Here is a 15,083-nt window from a genome sequence, read left to right on the forward strand (position 1 = left end):
CAAGTTGAAGTTTAAAGGACTAAGTTCCAAAAAACGAGAGTTTTTATGAGCAAATGAGTCAAGATTGATAACAATGGAATAAATTTTAGGCTATACATCAAGGATGATGTGTCAACCATTGCTTGAGTTGTTGATTCATTATCGTCACATATGTTGCAACAAAGATCTACTAGTTTCAATGTGGTCTAAGTCATGTATATCAAGTGGTGAAAAGTTGAAGGAGAAATTCTCACACACCGTGACATATGTAAATGTGTGGATCTTGGTTGTGATAATCTTACTCGAATTTCATGATTTGTGGATTTGTTTGTAAATTCACGACATAGATTAAATCATATGTTAATATTTGTAGGATCATGTGAGTGTTTTGGAAGTCATGAGTCAATATTCCAAACATCATTCTACATATGGATCCTTGTGTAGCCTATATGGTTTTTGAATATTTGTGATTGATTGAAATTGGATTGTTGATGAATTGTTAATAAACGTTAGAGTTTTGAGTATATGATTTTTATTTGTTTCTTTTATTACATTATTATCTTATGTTAGAGTTTTATTTTGACTAAAATGTTTAATAGATACTTATATTTCTTTGAATGATTCAATTAGGTCTCTAATTTTATTTGGTTCAATTGAGTTCTCTTATTTATAAAATGATTCAATTAAATTTATTTCATTAGATTAACGTTTTGAATATGTCACATATTAATTCATAATATTTTTCTTTTTTTTTTTGCAACATTTTCTAAGTTTTCCTGTCACATGTTAAGTCATTGTTAAAATAGGTATTTTCTTTTAAATTTAAATTGAAAAATAAATTACTTTTGATATTTAAATAAAATGATTTGATATATACATTTTAAAAACTTATTTTAACATATATAATAACTTGTAATTAACCTTATAGTTTTATTTTGGAGAGTAATGCAACTTATTTTAACATATATAATAGGTTGTAATTAACCTTATAGTTTTATTTTGGAGAGTAATGCTTCATTTAAAAAATAATAATTGAGACTCAATTGATATTACAAGACACACTAATACTACCACATGATATCATCACTGCTACATTAGTGTCACATGACACGATAATAACCTTCCACGGGCAAAACAAATCTTAAAAACTGAAAAAAAATTAAAAAAATTGAAATGCTAGATCTAGATCAATCTTAATGTTACATGTGTGAACCATTTTATCTTAAAAATATTTGTTCACATAAAAATCAGGAAGATACTTCAGCTTTATTCAGAATAATATATTAGATAGCATTCGCTACAATAGGCAAGTAACTATGCAAGGATAATAAATTATAAAACATGACTAATTCCAACAACATCCAGAGCACAGGATCAAAGTGGCAATTCGTGATTAAAGATATATCCTATATGTCGACGACTATCTTACCATCGAGATGAGAGAATTCTTGGTAAAAGGCCTTGAAGTGCTCATATGAATACTTCACATCATCAACAGCACAAATTTCTCGTATGCTATGCATTGACAACTGCGGTGCACCAACATCGACGGTGCGGATACCAACCCCACTGGCAAGAATAGGACCAATGGTTGAACCACAAGACATGTCGTTGCGCACCACAAAGTCCTACAAGCATCAAGGTACCTTGTTATATAATCCATTATCGCTTACCAATGCTTACACAACTCTAGGCCTGACAAGAAAAAATGTGTCTTTCATTCCTAGACTTCCAAACAAACTTGGTTTTTATCCTTGAGCTTTTAACTTGATGGACTTGAGTTCAGTCCTTTCAACTTTTTTGAAAGTTAGAAACTGTCATTAATTAATAAATTTATGTGAGTAGGCTAAATTCACATATTTTGTTAGAAAACTATTTATCAATTTCAAAATGCATGACACAAAATTAAGTTTCACATAAAATACAGGAATCAAAAATACATTTTTTTCTGGGGAAGATTTAAAATACGTAATAATTTTGTTCCTTGAAATATAACAAATACTATAGTTGAAAAGTCTTTTCTGTATGATAGTTAGATTGCCTTGTAGAAGCAAATCTATTTCAATTACAATCACAAAAGATAAAGGAAAGAGACATTAAATTGTTCACTTAACTTACCTGAACGGGGAGGTTATGTTTTGATGCTATTTCCCTGAAATAGAAGGATGTGACAGCATTGGTTGCATAGCGCTGGTTTGCATTGTTTTTAATGACAAGTCCTCCGTGTAGTTTGGGCTGATGGTTTGCTTCATGCTTCTCCTGCAAGAAATTTGGTCATGATAAGGAGCAACAGTTTGAATTATTTTCAATCAAGGCACATAAGAAGACTTGCCATGTAATTTGGGTGTAGTGCATGTGCCATATCAGCAGATACAAGGTAGCTTCTTTGCGCTGCTTTCTCCAGAAGCTAAAAGAAATCACCGTAACGAAAACTAATTAAATACTGAAAGCACAATTTGAGTGTGGTTATTCCACTTTTCCACACAGTTGAAATATCTAAAATGCTAAAATGGTGGAATTGTGCTGTAAATTATATGGGCTGGCACGACAAAGCCACTCTACATTTAACTAATTGTAAGTAGTAAGATCATCCATGCAGTCCACGGGAATAAAAAGAGAGGTAAAGGAATAAAGGTATTATACGTTGGGCTTTGTGCCGAAGGTATTGGTAACCCTAGTCACAGCATTTAGCATAACAGGAGAGCCAGCTCCTTGTGCAGAGTCAGATCCAACTTCCTCATGGTCAAATAAAGCCACCATTCTAACTCCCGTCTCTTCCTCTAGACTGCTTTCAGAGGATGTAGCATCTATTAAAGCCTGAAATAGAAACCAAGACGTTAGCGTAGGATAATCAACGAGTACATTATGCAAACACATTTCCAATTCCAGATAGATAGTCTCACTGTCTTAATTCTTTAGATTAAACCCCAAAAATGCCTGAGTTTGATGCAAAAACAAAAACAGCAAACGAAGGCGCCCAGAGGCATTAGTACTTGTGATAGTGTGATGCCATCCAACCACACCTTGGTTGACACGGGAAGAGATGACATTTGATCTTAAGTTGATTGGCATTTTCCATAGGAGCACGGTGATTGACAAATGATGGAAGCCAAACATCAAGGTTATCCGTACCCTCTTGAAAGGAAAAGTTACCAGTTGAGGGGAAAAGAGGTAAAAGGCCCAAGCACACTATAGAAACAATGTGGGACATTGACAGCTCAACAGCCTGGGTAACCCCTTCTGGGTGTGCTTGCTGTTCAGGCCAGGGTCTAATCTAGTGACCCTAGTCCCAAGGGAATACTAAAATGCTAACATCACTGCTCAAGCTGCATATTTGTTAGAGATGATATTTAAGCTTTAAGACCCTGTGAAATAAGCTTGAAAAGCCCAACCTAAAAGCTAGTACCGAAGAAAAGAGCTCGAAGTAATATATGGAAGTCATACCACTGTCAGACTCCTCCAATGGAGCATAACATAACCACAGAAATAGATTTTATATGTATTATACTTTTACATGATGTCTTGTCTAGTCTGTTTCTATAGCTAGGTAAAAAGGTGAACAATGACTCATACATACATTGAAAGCATAAGCAAACTAAAGACTCAGGATTGCATATAGGAGTGCATAGACTGTCATATTATATTGAGTGTAAAGCATCAATCCAGTGCTACGAAGATTAACCCGTCACCACATTAATAATCCAAAGAGTTTTTTTTTTTTTTATTGACCAAATTAGTCTCTTAATACACAAGCTACAAAATTTGCTCTTTTGTGTCACTAGTCTTCCATAAGAATGAATATGGTAGCATTACATATCTAAGAAATGGCTAATTTGACGAACTTAAGACAAATTCTTTAGAGGACTAATGTGGTAATTACACTAATATTGGAAGAATAAAGTAAGGGTTCAAAGGTAAGCAAAAACACCTTACAGCCTCCGAAAAATGACTAACTTCATGGATTTCCATCATCAATTGTTTCTAGGAGTGTAAAGATGGTTGTAAGATGGTTGTAACTACTTCAGATGGCTTTCAACTAACCCATGTCTCACATGATGGAGGCATGACTAGGACCATCACAGAAATTTCAGAGCAGTTGATGGAAGCATGCCCTGGACCTTTATAGGGATCTTGGATTAACTTCAGATTATAGAATAAGAACTTTTTAGTTTATAAACTTGTAATTTTGTGTTTAGGCTTTATCGAGCTTTTAGTCGTGTTGGGCTTTTTATGTTTAGACACATAGTATATAACCCTTTGTGAGACATATTTGTAGTCAAATTTGAGTATATGAAAATTTGAATTTTTCTCTCAAGTCTTGAGGTTCTTCTTTGAACCACTGATCCTTATCTTTGAATCTCTGATTCGAAGTGACAAATCTTCCTAACTTATCTTAGAATCTCCACCAAGTGGTGTGGTTTCCTTCTGTTCAATATCTCCATCGATTTGACATCACCCCTCTTCCCCTTCGTTGATTTTTGTTTTACGGTTCCCAAAGCCGAGACAATCCTTCATCATTTGGTATCAGAGCACTACAACAGCATATACACATTTGGAGATACATTTGATGTTGCTTCGCATGCTGAGTTGCGGCTGGAACAGTTTGGACTGTTGTGTTAGGTTGTTGTCCTGGTTGTTATTTGGTATTGTTCTGGATGTTGTTATGATTGCTCTCCATGGTGCATATGATACTTATTTCTGGGTCAAACTTCTTGTCCGTATAAGTCCTTTTTTATTGAATTCCTAGCTTTGTTTGAGTCTATTCTCTATCCTTTTTCTGAGTTTGATCTTCCTTAAATTCTCTGGTCGTGAAACGATGTTCCTTGAGCTGAATTGTTGAAATATTACTTGTGGGAGTTTGAATTAATCACCACAGTTTAGCTTGAGCACTTTGTTTCACATTTAGAGTAGAAACTCTGAATACATTGTTTAGATTACTGTTGTCTTTTAAAGTGCTTTTCTCATTGTCATATTCTATGTTTTGTCACATATTTACTCTCTTTGGTTTAGCCATTTCTTGATTTTGGTGCTTTTTAGTTTGTCTTCAAATTTCCTTGGTTTTATCTTAGAGTTTTCCTTTCCTAGGCCTCCTGAGTTGAGCTTAGATCTGTTACATCTTTCACTTTGATGTTAAATTCTTGATGGGTTGATTGGAGGTTCTTTAAAGAACTGAATAGGAACTTGAGGGCGAGTTAATACACTTTTGAGAGTGAAACACAAGTGGAATAAATGTAAACACGTAAGGAGCAATAAGGTCCATTTGACAATTTTATCTACATTACTTGTGCTAACCACTTACTTTGTTTTGTGTCAGTTCTTGTTTTCTTGATCACTCCAGAATGTTCCATAAGCGTTTGACCTTGGTAGAGGATATCAATGTCATTGTGTCCAGAATTATCAAGTTGAATAGCAAACTTGCCAATCTTGAAAGGGAGCACAAAAATGACAAATTTATTGCCAAGACGCAAAACAAGTGCTATTAGATGCACCAAGTGTGAAGGTTATGGACACAAAGTTTATCAATGTACTAATTGGTATGCAAGCCCTATGACTCATGAAGACCTCAAGGATTACAATATTTGCTTGAAAGAGGTGGAGAAGAGTGTTGTACAAAAGCTCGAAGTGCTAAACAAAATGAGACGAGAGCAAAAGGCACAAAGAGAGCAAGAAAGGGTGGGAAATGAGGAAATAACACTAACACAAAAGGAAAAGGAAAAGGAAAGAGAGGCGAGAGTACAAAGGATATTACAACGATTGGAGATGTTGGAAAAAGCAGGACAAGAGGAGGAATTGAAGAGAGGACAAAAGATGAAAGAGCTCAGAGAAAGAAAAGAGAAAGAGCAACAATTGAAGAAAGAAAGAATAAAGAGACAAACAAAAGAATGAGTCTCTCCTTACACCCCTGACATACAGGGTTGAGACGAAATCCTTAAAGGGGGATTACAATACTTTGAATTGTTGTGTTCCCATTTACATCATGATTCTGCATTTTCGTTGGGAAAACATACTAATCCGTCTCTTTTTGTCTTAATGCCTAGGGAAGAATTATACATTAAGGAGCAATGGGGTGAAGAAAAGATGATAGAAAAACAACAAACAAGATTGGAAACATATGAACATATTTCTGATTATGGCATTGTTTGTTTGTCATGCAGTGAACCTATTCAAAGACTCTCTTTTCCTTATGTGATTTATGAGTGTTTTTCCTTTGTAGTTCTATTGTTGATGAAAAAATTTTGTTGAAACTTTTGATGTGTTTTGTAGTTTGGTCTTTTGACCCTAGAGGACGATCTCCAAGCACCTTGATAATAAGAGATTGGCCTCTCCCAAGATTCCAATCTCAATTTAGATAGCAATTTTATTGTTGTCTTTAGACTATTATGGGTTTGCGTGCTTTTAGCACTTATGTTTTTTTTTTTGTAGGTAATAAAGCGCTAAAATTTGAGATCGAATTTTCTCCAACCTAGAGGCAATGATGGAGGCATGACTAGGAACGTCACAAGAATTTCAAAGTAGTTGATGGAAGCTTGCCTAGGACCTTTACAGGGATCTCAGATTAGCTTCGGATTATAGAATAAAAACTTTTTATTTTGTAATTTTGTGTTTGGGCTTTATCGGGCTTTTTCGTGTTGGGCTTTTGTGTTTAGGCACATAGTATATAAGTCTTTGTGAGACATATTAGTAGTCAAATTTGAGTATATGAAAATTTAAGTTTTTCTCCCAAGTCTTGAGGTTCTTCTTTGAACTACCGATCCTTATCTTTGAATCTATTCAAAGTGGTGGATCTTCTTCACTTATTTTGGAATCTCCTCCGAGTGGCGTAGTTTCCTTCCTGTTAGAATTATTACCTATTGTATCATTAACCCTATGTATACCTAGACATCATTGGCTGAAAGCATTCCATTAGGACGTAACTTATAATGATGTTATAAACATATAAGGTAATGATATTCAGAAATGATTTTCTATTTCTTGAACTATAGAATAACTGCATGAAATGACCCAATTATCTAGAGTGGTAAACTTCAAAAATCAAGGTTATATTTTGAAGTTCATATCTAAACTATACACAACACAAGTATTTGAAATTTTACTTAAAAAAATATATATATTCTCTATAAAAGTTAAACTTCAATGAGAAAAATGACACACAGATTATCAAGTCGTCCAGAAAAAATGAAGTCCTTTGCAGACCCACTAACATATTTTGAAGTTTATATCCATACTATATATAAGCATTTGAAACTTTACTTGAAAAAATAACACGATGGAAGTTAAACCTTCAGTGAGCAAAATGTCATGCAGAGGTTATCAAGTCGTCCTGAAAAGATAAATTCCCTTGCAGCCCCACCAACAGTACTTGGTTGTGTATCACAAGCTTGCAATTCAAAATCATAAATGTCATCTGGCTCGCATCCAAGCTTACTTGCAAGTAACTGGTGAAAAGGGGACGAAGACAATAAACAACAATTAGACTCTAAATCGTCATATATACGTCCCAGACCCAAATTAAGAAAGTTACAGATTACAACTACATGTGACTGGTGTTAATGCACACATCCCAAGAAAGGCAGCTGAAATAAAAATAACAAAAATACATTCTGAGATTCCAGGTCTGCTGTTAACCTGCAAAAGAAGAAGGTGGTGCTTCGTATTGGTGGTGCCTGTTTTATCAATTGCTTTATTTACTTCAGTCTGATTTCCATTTTCAACCGAACCATTTTCAGAGGACAATTTATTAAGCTCACCCTGCAAGACAAAGCTCATTGATCGTGTAAAAGCTAGATTTAAATAATTAAAAATGAACACTACGAATCTGAATAAGCACTGTTTGTGGAAGTTTTACTTCTTTCAATTAATAAAACAAAGTCTAAATGCATAATATAACAGTCCAAAACGATTGCATCAAATGTTTAATTAAAACACCAACACAATATTAAGTAACTTGCAACATTGCATGCTATTATAATTTCAAAATGCATATTTTAACCAATAAATGAGCTTTCTAGCCACGTGCAAGCACTTAAATAACAATTCAGATAGCCTAACACTAAATGCATTTAGTTTGCAGGACTTGATATATTAAACCATGGAATCACAATAATAACTATTTCCGTAGAATAATCAGTAACCACTGTGATTACCTTCAGCGATGTTGCCAAGATGGGAATAAGGTGTGTCTCGTTGTTAAATTTGAATCCATCAGAAGAAACAGTCCTGTACACAATGAACCAGAGGAAAATGATAAACCCAAAATAATGATCAAGAAAGCTAACAGACAATGCATCTCAAAAACAGTGACAGAACCTATCCAAGTGAATTGCCAAAGTTGGGATCCGCATTATAGGTTCCTCAATTCTAACAAGATGATGTGAGTACGAAACAGAACCCGCATTCTCTTCTCGAACAATGACCCTCCCCGCCACAGTCAAGTCTCGGTCAAACCACGTGTGCCACAAACCACCTCCATAGATTTGAACACCTACCTCCAAAATTCCTCCCTTAACCACCTGCACAACACATCCCACTAATTAAAAATGCCTTCCACTGCATCCATCCATATAATAACATATCAAAATCAAAACCTAATACACTAATTATGAATTCAAATTTATTTGAGTAAACAAAAACTCCATCCTTGAGGTTGGTGGGTGCTGTAACATCAGTCTCTGAATAAAAAATTAAGAAAATCTAATACACTAATTATGAATTCAAATTTATTTGGGTAAACAAAAACTCCATCCTTAAGGTTGGTGGGTGCTGTAACATCAGTCTCCGAATAAAAAATTAAGAAAATCTTGAAAACTATCGTTTCTCAATCACATTAGTCCAACACGTGTAACTTAAATGATAATACTAAAATAGAGTAAACGATCACTTTGACCCCAAATTTAAATTTGCAGAGTTGCCACATTATTTCCTTAATTGAAGGAAATTAGAAAAAAAAAAATCCTGAAAGTGTAAACTTATAGAACCCAGGTTCAAGAGAAACGAAAAGTGTATTATTGATAGAAAAAGTGAGAAATAGTATAACCCTTGTACCAAGAGAAAAGCTGAAAAGATAATTCTCTCTCTCCCCAACCCATACGGTTTCTAACACAAAAATTACAGAATGAATTACAAGCATTCCTCTCTCCCTTCGCGTATCCCAACTAACTGCCGCATCAGCAGCTCTTCCCAAAGTACCTATTCAACTCAGTTGCTTGTTCAGGCCCAAACTCAATACCCTTACATAAACCGACAATCACAGTAGTCCACATTTCAAGAAAACGTGTCACTAAAGATATAGTGAGTAATCAAATTGAGGAACTTCCTCGACATCTTAAGGAACTTATTTAACATTTTATTAATCTCACAGGGACCAACATAATTAGACCTACTAAAGTGGTTGTTTTCATTCTGTTAACATGCTTTCAGGGACCAAAACGACAATAGGTGATTAAATCATATACTTAGATTAAACCAATTACAAATACCTATTTGACATGTTTCCAATTTAACTACTACGACAGATCCAGAACTTGAGAAACTACAATAGAAATCTGTTACCTTGGAGACAGGCTTGAGTTTGAGACATGGACTATCGGTGTGAGCCCCAATTATGTAGAATCCATTTCCAGCAACGTACCTGAGAAGAAATTGAAAACGGAAGCATCATTAAGACTATTGGTGTTGTTTCGTGTTTGGTTGGAAAGGAGGGGAACGGAACGAACTTTTTTCCGACGGCGAATGCTACAATGGTGGAGTGGTTTCTGGTGAAGAAGTACTTGTTGCCAGGTTGCAGTTCCCACAGTTCCCTCTCGGAAAGTTGTTGAAACCCCGCGCTCTTCAAACGCTTCTTCGCCTCATCTGAAACGAGGGAAGAGAGAATGAGGATTTGCGATTCGGCGAGAACAGAAGGAAAGGAGAGGGTTGGTTATGGTTTTACCGACGGCGTGGAAAGCCGTTGGAGAAGCGTTGAGGAAGTCGATCAGATCGGAAACGACATCGTAGCTCTGCTGTTTCGCCATTGTCGTTCAGATGCTAACACTGGTTCTGCGATTCTGAGACCCTAAAACCAGGATTTCGTTTTTACCGCAACGGATATATTGAAAACAAATAAATAAATAAAATAAAAGTATCTACTCGGCATTTAAATCGTGGACGGCTCAAGCACTTACTTAGGATTTGATAGTTAGAAAAACAGATAATTGTATTATTTATACCTAGTATTTCATCTATATTCTGTTATCTATTTCGTGTGGTGTATTTTTAACTTTACTAATTTTTTTAGTTAAAATAATTTATTATTTAATAACTTATATAATCCACTAACTTTTTTAATGCAAAAGTAATTATTAAATTCCCGATCTCAAATATTAATTATGTAACTCTTTTTTATTATCCATGCAAAATTATATCTTTTTTAAGTTTTTATTATCCATGCAAAATTATATCTTTTTTAAGTTTTTAAAAAGAGTTACATAATTAATGTTTGAATTCTTAAACCTTAAACCCTATAACACTTGTCCAACAAACCTACTCTCTCCATATAAATAAACACATGTTTCAACCAGTGACCAAATGGTTTGTCCAACGAGAGTTTTACTAGAAGTCTAGAAAATTAAATCCCCAATAATTTGTCCAACGAAATATGCTCACCCAGCAAAATTTTAATCATAGGTATTCTTATTTTGAAAGTCGCCCAATGAGAATTACTTGCCCAGTGACTCTCATATCATGGTTGCTCCTGATTCATAATTATGCATAACAGTAGTTTTTACATAATTTTACAGCCTCAACCAATTCCATACGGCCATAGGTTCTTCACAGATATCAGTTTGCACAAAATTCTTATTTCAGCATCAGTATCCATGCACTATGAACTAACACAACACATCAATTTCACAATGTTGACAAAAAGAAGAAGATGGACATCTTCCTTCAATAAGGAGTTTTGATGATGATGATGATGATGATGATGACTTACGCAGAAGTATGACAAATTTAATGATGATGCATGGAAAAATGTTGAAGACTTAAAAGAATGCTTTGATTCAAGAGATTAATTGAAGACTTAAGAGTTTAGTTGTTTAAAGTCTTGTAATATGTGTATGTTATTTAAGATAGTTAAATTAGTAGGTCAAGAGTCAAAAGGCAGAACCCAAACAACAGAGCATTGAGAGAAAGTCGTAGTTTTACAAAAATGTACTATATCATAAGCATTCTTTTAAACTTTTCAGAAACTACTCTGGAATAATCGATTATTTAAAAGGATAATCTATTATCAACGCGAAACAATGTTTTTTTCAGAAACTGCTTTAGAATAATCAATTATCACTTATGATAATCAATTATCTATGGCAGTTGTGACTTAACTTTTCATATTCTTAACCTAATTTCTAAATAGGCTTCTATAAATAAAGTGGTAGGCTTTCATTTCGAAAATACAGAAGTTAGAGAAGTCTAAGTACTTGAGAACTCTCTGTGGGAAGGCTTTGAATAAAACCTAGTGTGGGTAGAACGATAACTTTCATCAAGTGGGATCTTGAGTGATTGAGTTTTGTTGTTGTTGCTAGGAGAAGTCAGTCATCCTTTGTGTGATTCAAAGGAGGTGTTCATTCCTTGTGTGATTCAAGAAAGGTGTTTTCATCCCTTGTGGATTTCAAGCAAGGTGTCTTCATCTCTTGTGTGATTCAAGAGAGGTGTTTTCTAAACCCTAATCTTTCTTATCATTGATTATAAGTTTGGTTTATTTTAGTGATTTAGTTAATCTCATGTTTTTATAGATTAACAATTGGACGTAAGGTCTTTTGATTTGAACCAGAATAAATATTTTGTGCAATTTTTTTCTTCCCTACTCTCTCTATTTTATTGTGTTTATTAAAATAAAGGAACGAATTTTAATTGAACTTTGATATTAAAAGGGGGAAATTTTAAAAGCACAATTTTTATTAAGAACCCAATTAACCCTACTCTTGGTTTTTGCCCAAACGCTAATAATTCCGTTGCACGTTTTCAACAATTGGTATCAAAGCTTGCTTTGATAGTTTTTCAAAAATTTTGAAAATGGTTGGACAAAATCAAACTTTTACTGAGTGTGCGTCTATTAATAGACCTCCACTTTTTACTGGTGAAAATTACCCATTCTGGAAAGTTAGGATGCAAATATTTTTGGAATCTATTGATAGGGGTATTTGGGATGTTGTGTTAAATGGTTTGTTTATTCCTATTAATGTTGTTAATGATGTGTCAGAACCAAAGCCTTTTTCACAATGGATTGCAGATGAAAATAGACTGGCTCAATATGATGTTAAGGCAAGAAACATGATTTCATCTGCTTTAACCCTTGATGTGTTTTACAGGATTTCAGTTTGTACAAGTGCCCATGAAATGTGGGAGATTTTACACGTAACCCATGAAGGAACAGATAATGTTAAGCATGCAAGGAAGAACTCATTAATTCAAGAATATGAGATGTTCTACATGCAACAAGGCGAAACCATCTATGATGTGCAAAAGTGTTTTACGCACATCGTCAATCATTTTTCTGGGTTAGGTAAAAATTTTGATATTGATGACTTAAATATCAAAATTCTTAAATCTTTAAACAGGTGATGAGTCCATCTTCAAGAGTAAGGAAGCCAAGAAGAAACCATGCGGAATTGATGATGCTTCCATGGAGAAGGATGAAGGTGCGGAAGCTAGAATATGAGAGGAGGAGTGGTGCGACAATGGTGTTTGGAGAAGCTCTCAAGTGAGGTTGGGCCAACACTTAAGGAAGGGGACTAGAGGAAACCAAGAAGGAGAACTATAGCCTAAGTTGATTCACAAAAAGAGAGGAGTCTGGAGTCATCTCAACAAAGTTTCTCTACTATATTCATGAATGAAAATACAAGGGTCCTAAGCTCTCTATTTATATTAGAAAAGGAGAGCTAAGTGGTCTTGAAAAATGGAGGGAAAAAGGATCTAGAATGTGGTATTTGGAGCCAAAAAGAGAGCATGAGGCAAGTGTGACTTTCACATAAGCAAGTCCTAAGGAGCTTGCTTCTAGGCACATAAGAGAAGCTTGGTGACCAAGCTTTGAGCAAGAAGGATCTATATCCTCTTGATATGGCCCTCCTTCTTGTTGGACCAATTTCAAGCCCAACTCTCCTTTTGTCCAATTCACTTTAAGGCCCAAAAACCCTCAAAGGCCCAATACATGGCCCAAAAAAACCCTATTCTACGAAGCCCAAAATACAAGGCCCAGAAATAAACCCTATTCCAATATTTACAAACAAAGAGTCTTAGGCTAGGTCTTACATCTTCCTTGGCCCATGTGAAGTTCATCTTGGGCCTTGTATGTGCATTGGAGGCTCATTCCTCTTGTATCCTCTTAGCCATTGCTCTTGTTATAGGTCCCTTGGCTAGAGGCATCTCATCATCCCTTCCCTCTTGAGAAGGATTTGTCCTCAAATATGAAATTTTTGTCTTATCATTTGTACCACCTGCAAAAGATATTAAGTCAGCAACATTAAAGGTGGCATGTACATCATGTTCCTCAGGCAACTCTAGCCTATATGCATTATCATTGACTCTTTTCAGTACTTTAAAGGGACCATCACCTCTAGTGCTAAGTTTAGATTTCCTTTTCTTAAGAAATCTATCCTTTCTAAGGTGTAGCCACACCCAATTCCCTTCTTCAAAAATCATTTCCCTCTTCCCCTTATTGTTGTACTTAGCATACCTCTCAGTTTCTTGCTAGATTTGTCTTTTAATCCTCTCATGCATTTTCTTGACAAAATTAGATTTTGCCACCCCTTCTTTATGAATAAAATCAAAAGATGTAGGAAGTGTTAACAAATCCATAGGAGTGAGAGGATTAAAGCCATAAACAACTTCAAATGGAGAAATCTTAGTAGTCCTATAAACTACTCTATTGTAGGAAAACTCAATATGGGGAAGGTATTCATCCCAAGATTTGTGGTTTCCTTTCAAAATTGCCCTTAGCATAGTAGACAGAGATCTATTAACAACTTCAGTTTGCCCATCAGTTTGTGGGTGACATGAAGTAGAGAAATTAAGTTTAGTTTCTAGCCTTGACCAAAGAGTTTTCCAAAAATGACTAAGGAACTTAGTATCTCTATCAGAAACTATGGTACAAGGTATACCATGAAGCTTGACCACATCTCTAAAGAAAAGTCTAGCAATGTTGCTAGCATCATCCACTTTGTGGCAGGGTATAAAATGTGTCATTTTGCTAAAACGGTTTACCACCACAAAAATGGAATCAAAACCCCTTTATGTTCTTGGGAGTCCTAAGACAAAATCCATACTTGTATCTTCCCAAGGGGTTGAAGCAACAGGCAAGGGGGTGTATAATCCATGAGGCATTGTTTTAGACTTAGATTGTAAGCATGAAATACATCTATTACAATGCCTTTGGACATCCTTCCTCATACGGGGCCAAAAGAATTTCTCTTTTAAAATACCTAGGGTTTTTTCTACCCCAAAATGACCCATTAATCCCCCTTTATGTGTTTATAAGGCCCAATTATTTCTGCCATCTTAATTTTAAAGGATGCCCAATCTTTTGGGCCTAACTGGGGTTGGCCCAATTCAATTTCTGACCTAAGGTACCCCAAAACCCTAACTTGTAACCACTCTTTGTGAAAACAGATTTCCACACACCTCTTAGAGCAGTTGCCATCATCCTCTGCTAGGGTTTGGAGCAGTCACAGTCTAGCAAGCTCAACCTCATTCTTCCGTTTCGCGTAAGTCTCTCCCAACTCAAGCTCTATGTTCGTTTCGTCTCTTCTTTACGTTCTCAGTTAGAGCTTTCTAGTGAGCTCGTTTTGAACTTGTCCTACTGGTTTCAGTTCGCGAAGCCGTTCCTTAAGCTACTGTCCTTCACCGCTCGAGTATCGGAACTCTAGCTAACATTTCCCAGGTACGGGAAGCTAGACTATTCATTTGTGGTTGATTAACTGTGTGGTTTGTTCATCTGTTGCGTGCATGTGACAATATTGAATGTATATGGAACTGTGTTTGAATGTTTGGTGTGGGAGTGTATTGTTTCTTGGTTTGTAGATGTCGAATAGTGGGAGGAACCTGTCATTTTCGCCCAGGCGAGCTCATCTCGT

At 35.3% G+C, this 15,083-nt stretch overlaps 1 protein-coding gene across 1 annotated transcript; it reads right to left on the reverse strand.

The window, feature by feature from the left end:
• Positions 1–1,194: 1,194 nt before the first annotated feature.
• On the reverse strand, positions 1,195–10,088 carry LOC114164727 (probable aspartyl aminopeptidase). The gene is made up of 11 exons (XM_028049477.1): positions 9,908–10,088; positions 9,693–9,828; positions 9,529–9,607; positions 8,287–8,489; positions 8,124–8,196; positions 7,606–7,728; positions 7,260–7,415; positions 2,623–2,796; positions 2,312–2,386; positions 2,098–2,238; positions 1,195–1,607 (listed from the first exon to the last, which is right to left on the reverse strand). Exons 1-11 carry the CDS (start codon positions 9,987–9,989, stop codon positions 1,386–1,388), a joined length of 1,464 nt encoding a protein of 487 aa, XP_027905278.1. The 5' UTR covers positions 9,990–10,088; the 3' UTR covers positions 1,195–1,385.
• Between the last annotated feature and the right edge of the window lie 4,995 nt (positions 10,089–15,083).

This window comes from Vigna unguiculata, chromosome 9 (assembly GCF_004118075.2).
Source record: "Vigna unguiculata cultivar IT97K-499-35 chromosome 9, ASM411807v1, whole genome shotgun sequence".
In the NCBI taxonomy this organism is placed as follows: domain Eukaryota; kingdom Viridiplantae; phylum Streptophyta; class Magnoliopsida; order Fabales; family Fabaceae; genus Vigna; species Vigna unguiculata.

Bases quoted from the DNA above. Each gene is read 5' to 3' on its own strand.
- LOC114164727 (XM_028049477.1), bottom strand. From the start codon at position 9,989: ATGGCGAAACAGCAGAGCTACGATGTCGTTTCCGATCTGATCGACTTC. The intron at 9,608-9,692 runs GTTCGTTCCGTT...ATTTCTTCTCAG, and splicing joins GCATTCGCCGTCGGAAAAAA to GTACGTTGCTGGAAATGGAT. The intron at 2,797-7,259 runs GTTTAACTTCCA...TTTCTATTTCAG, and splicing joins TGACATTTTGCTCACTGAAG to GCTTTAATAGATGCTACATC.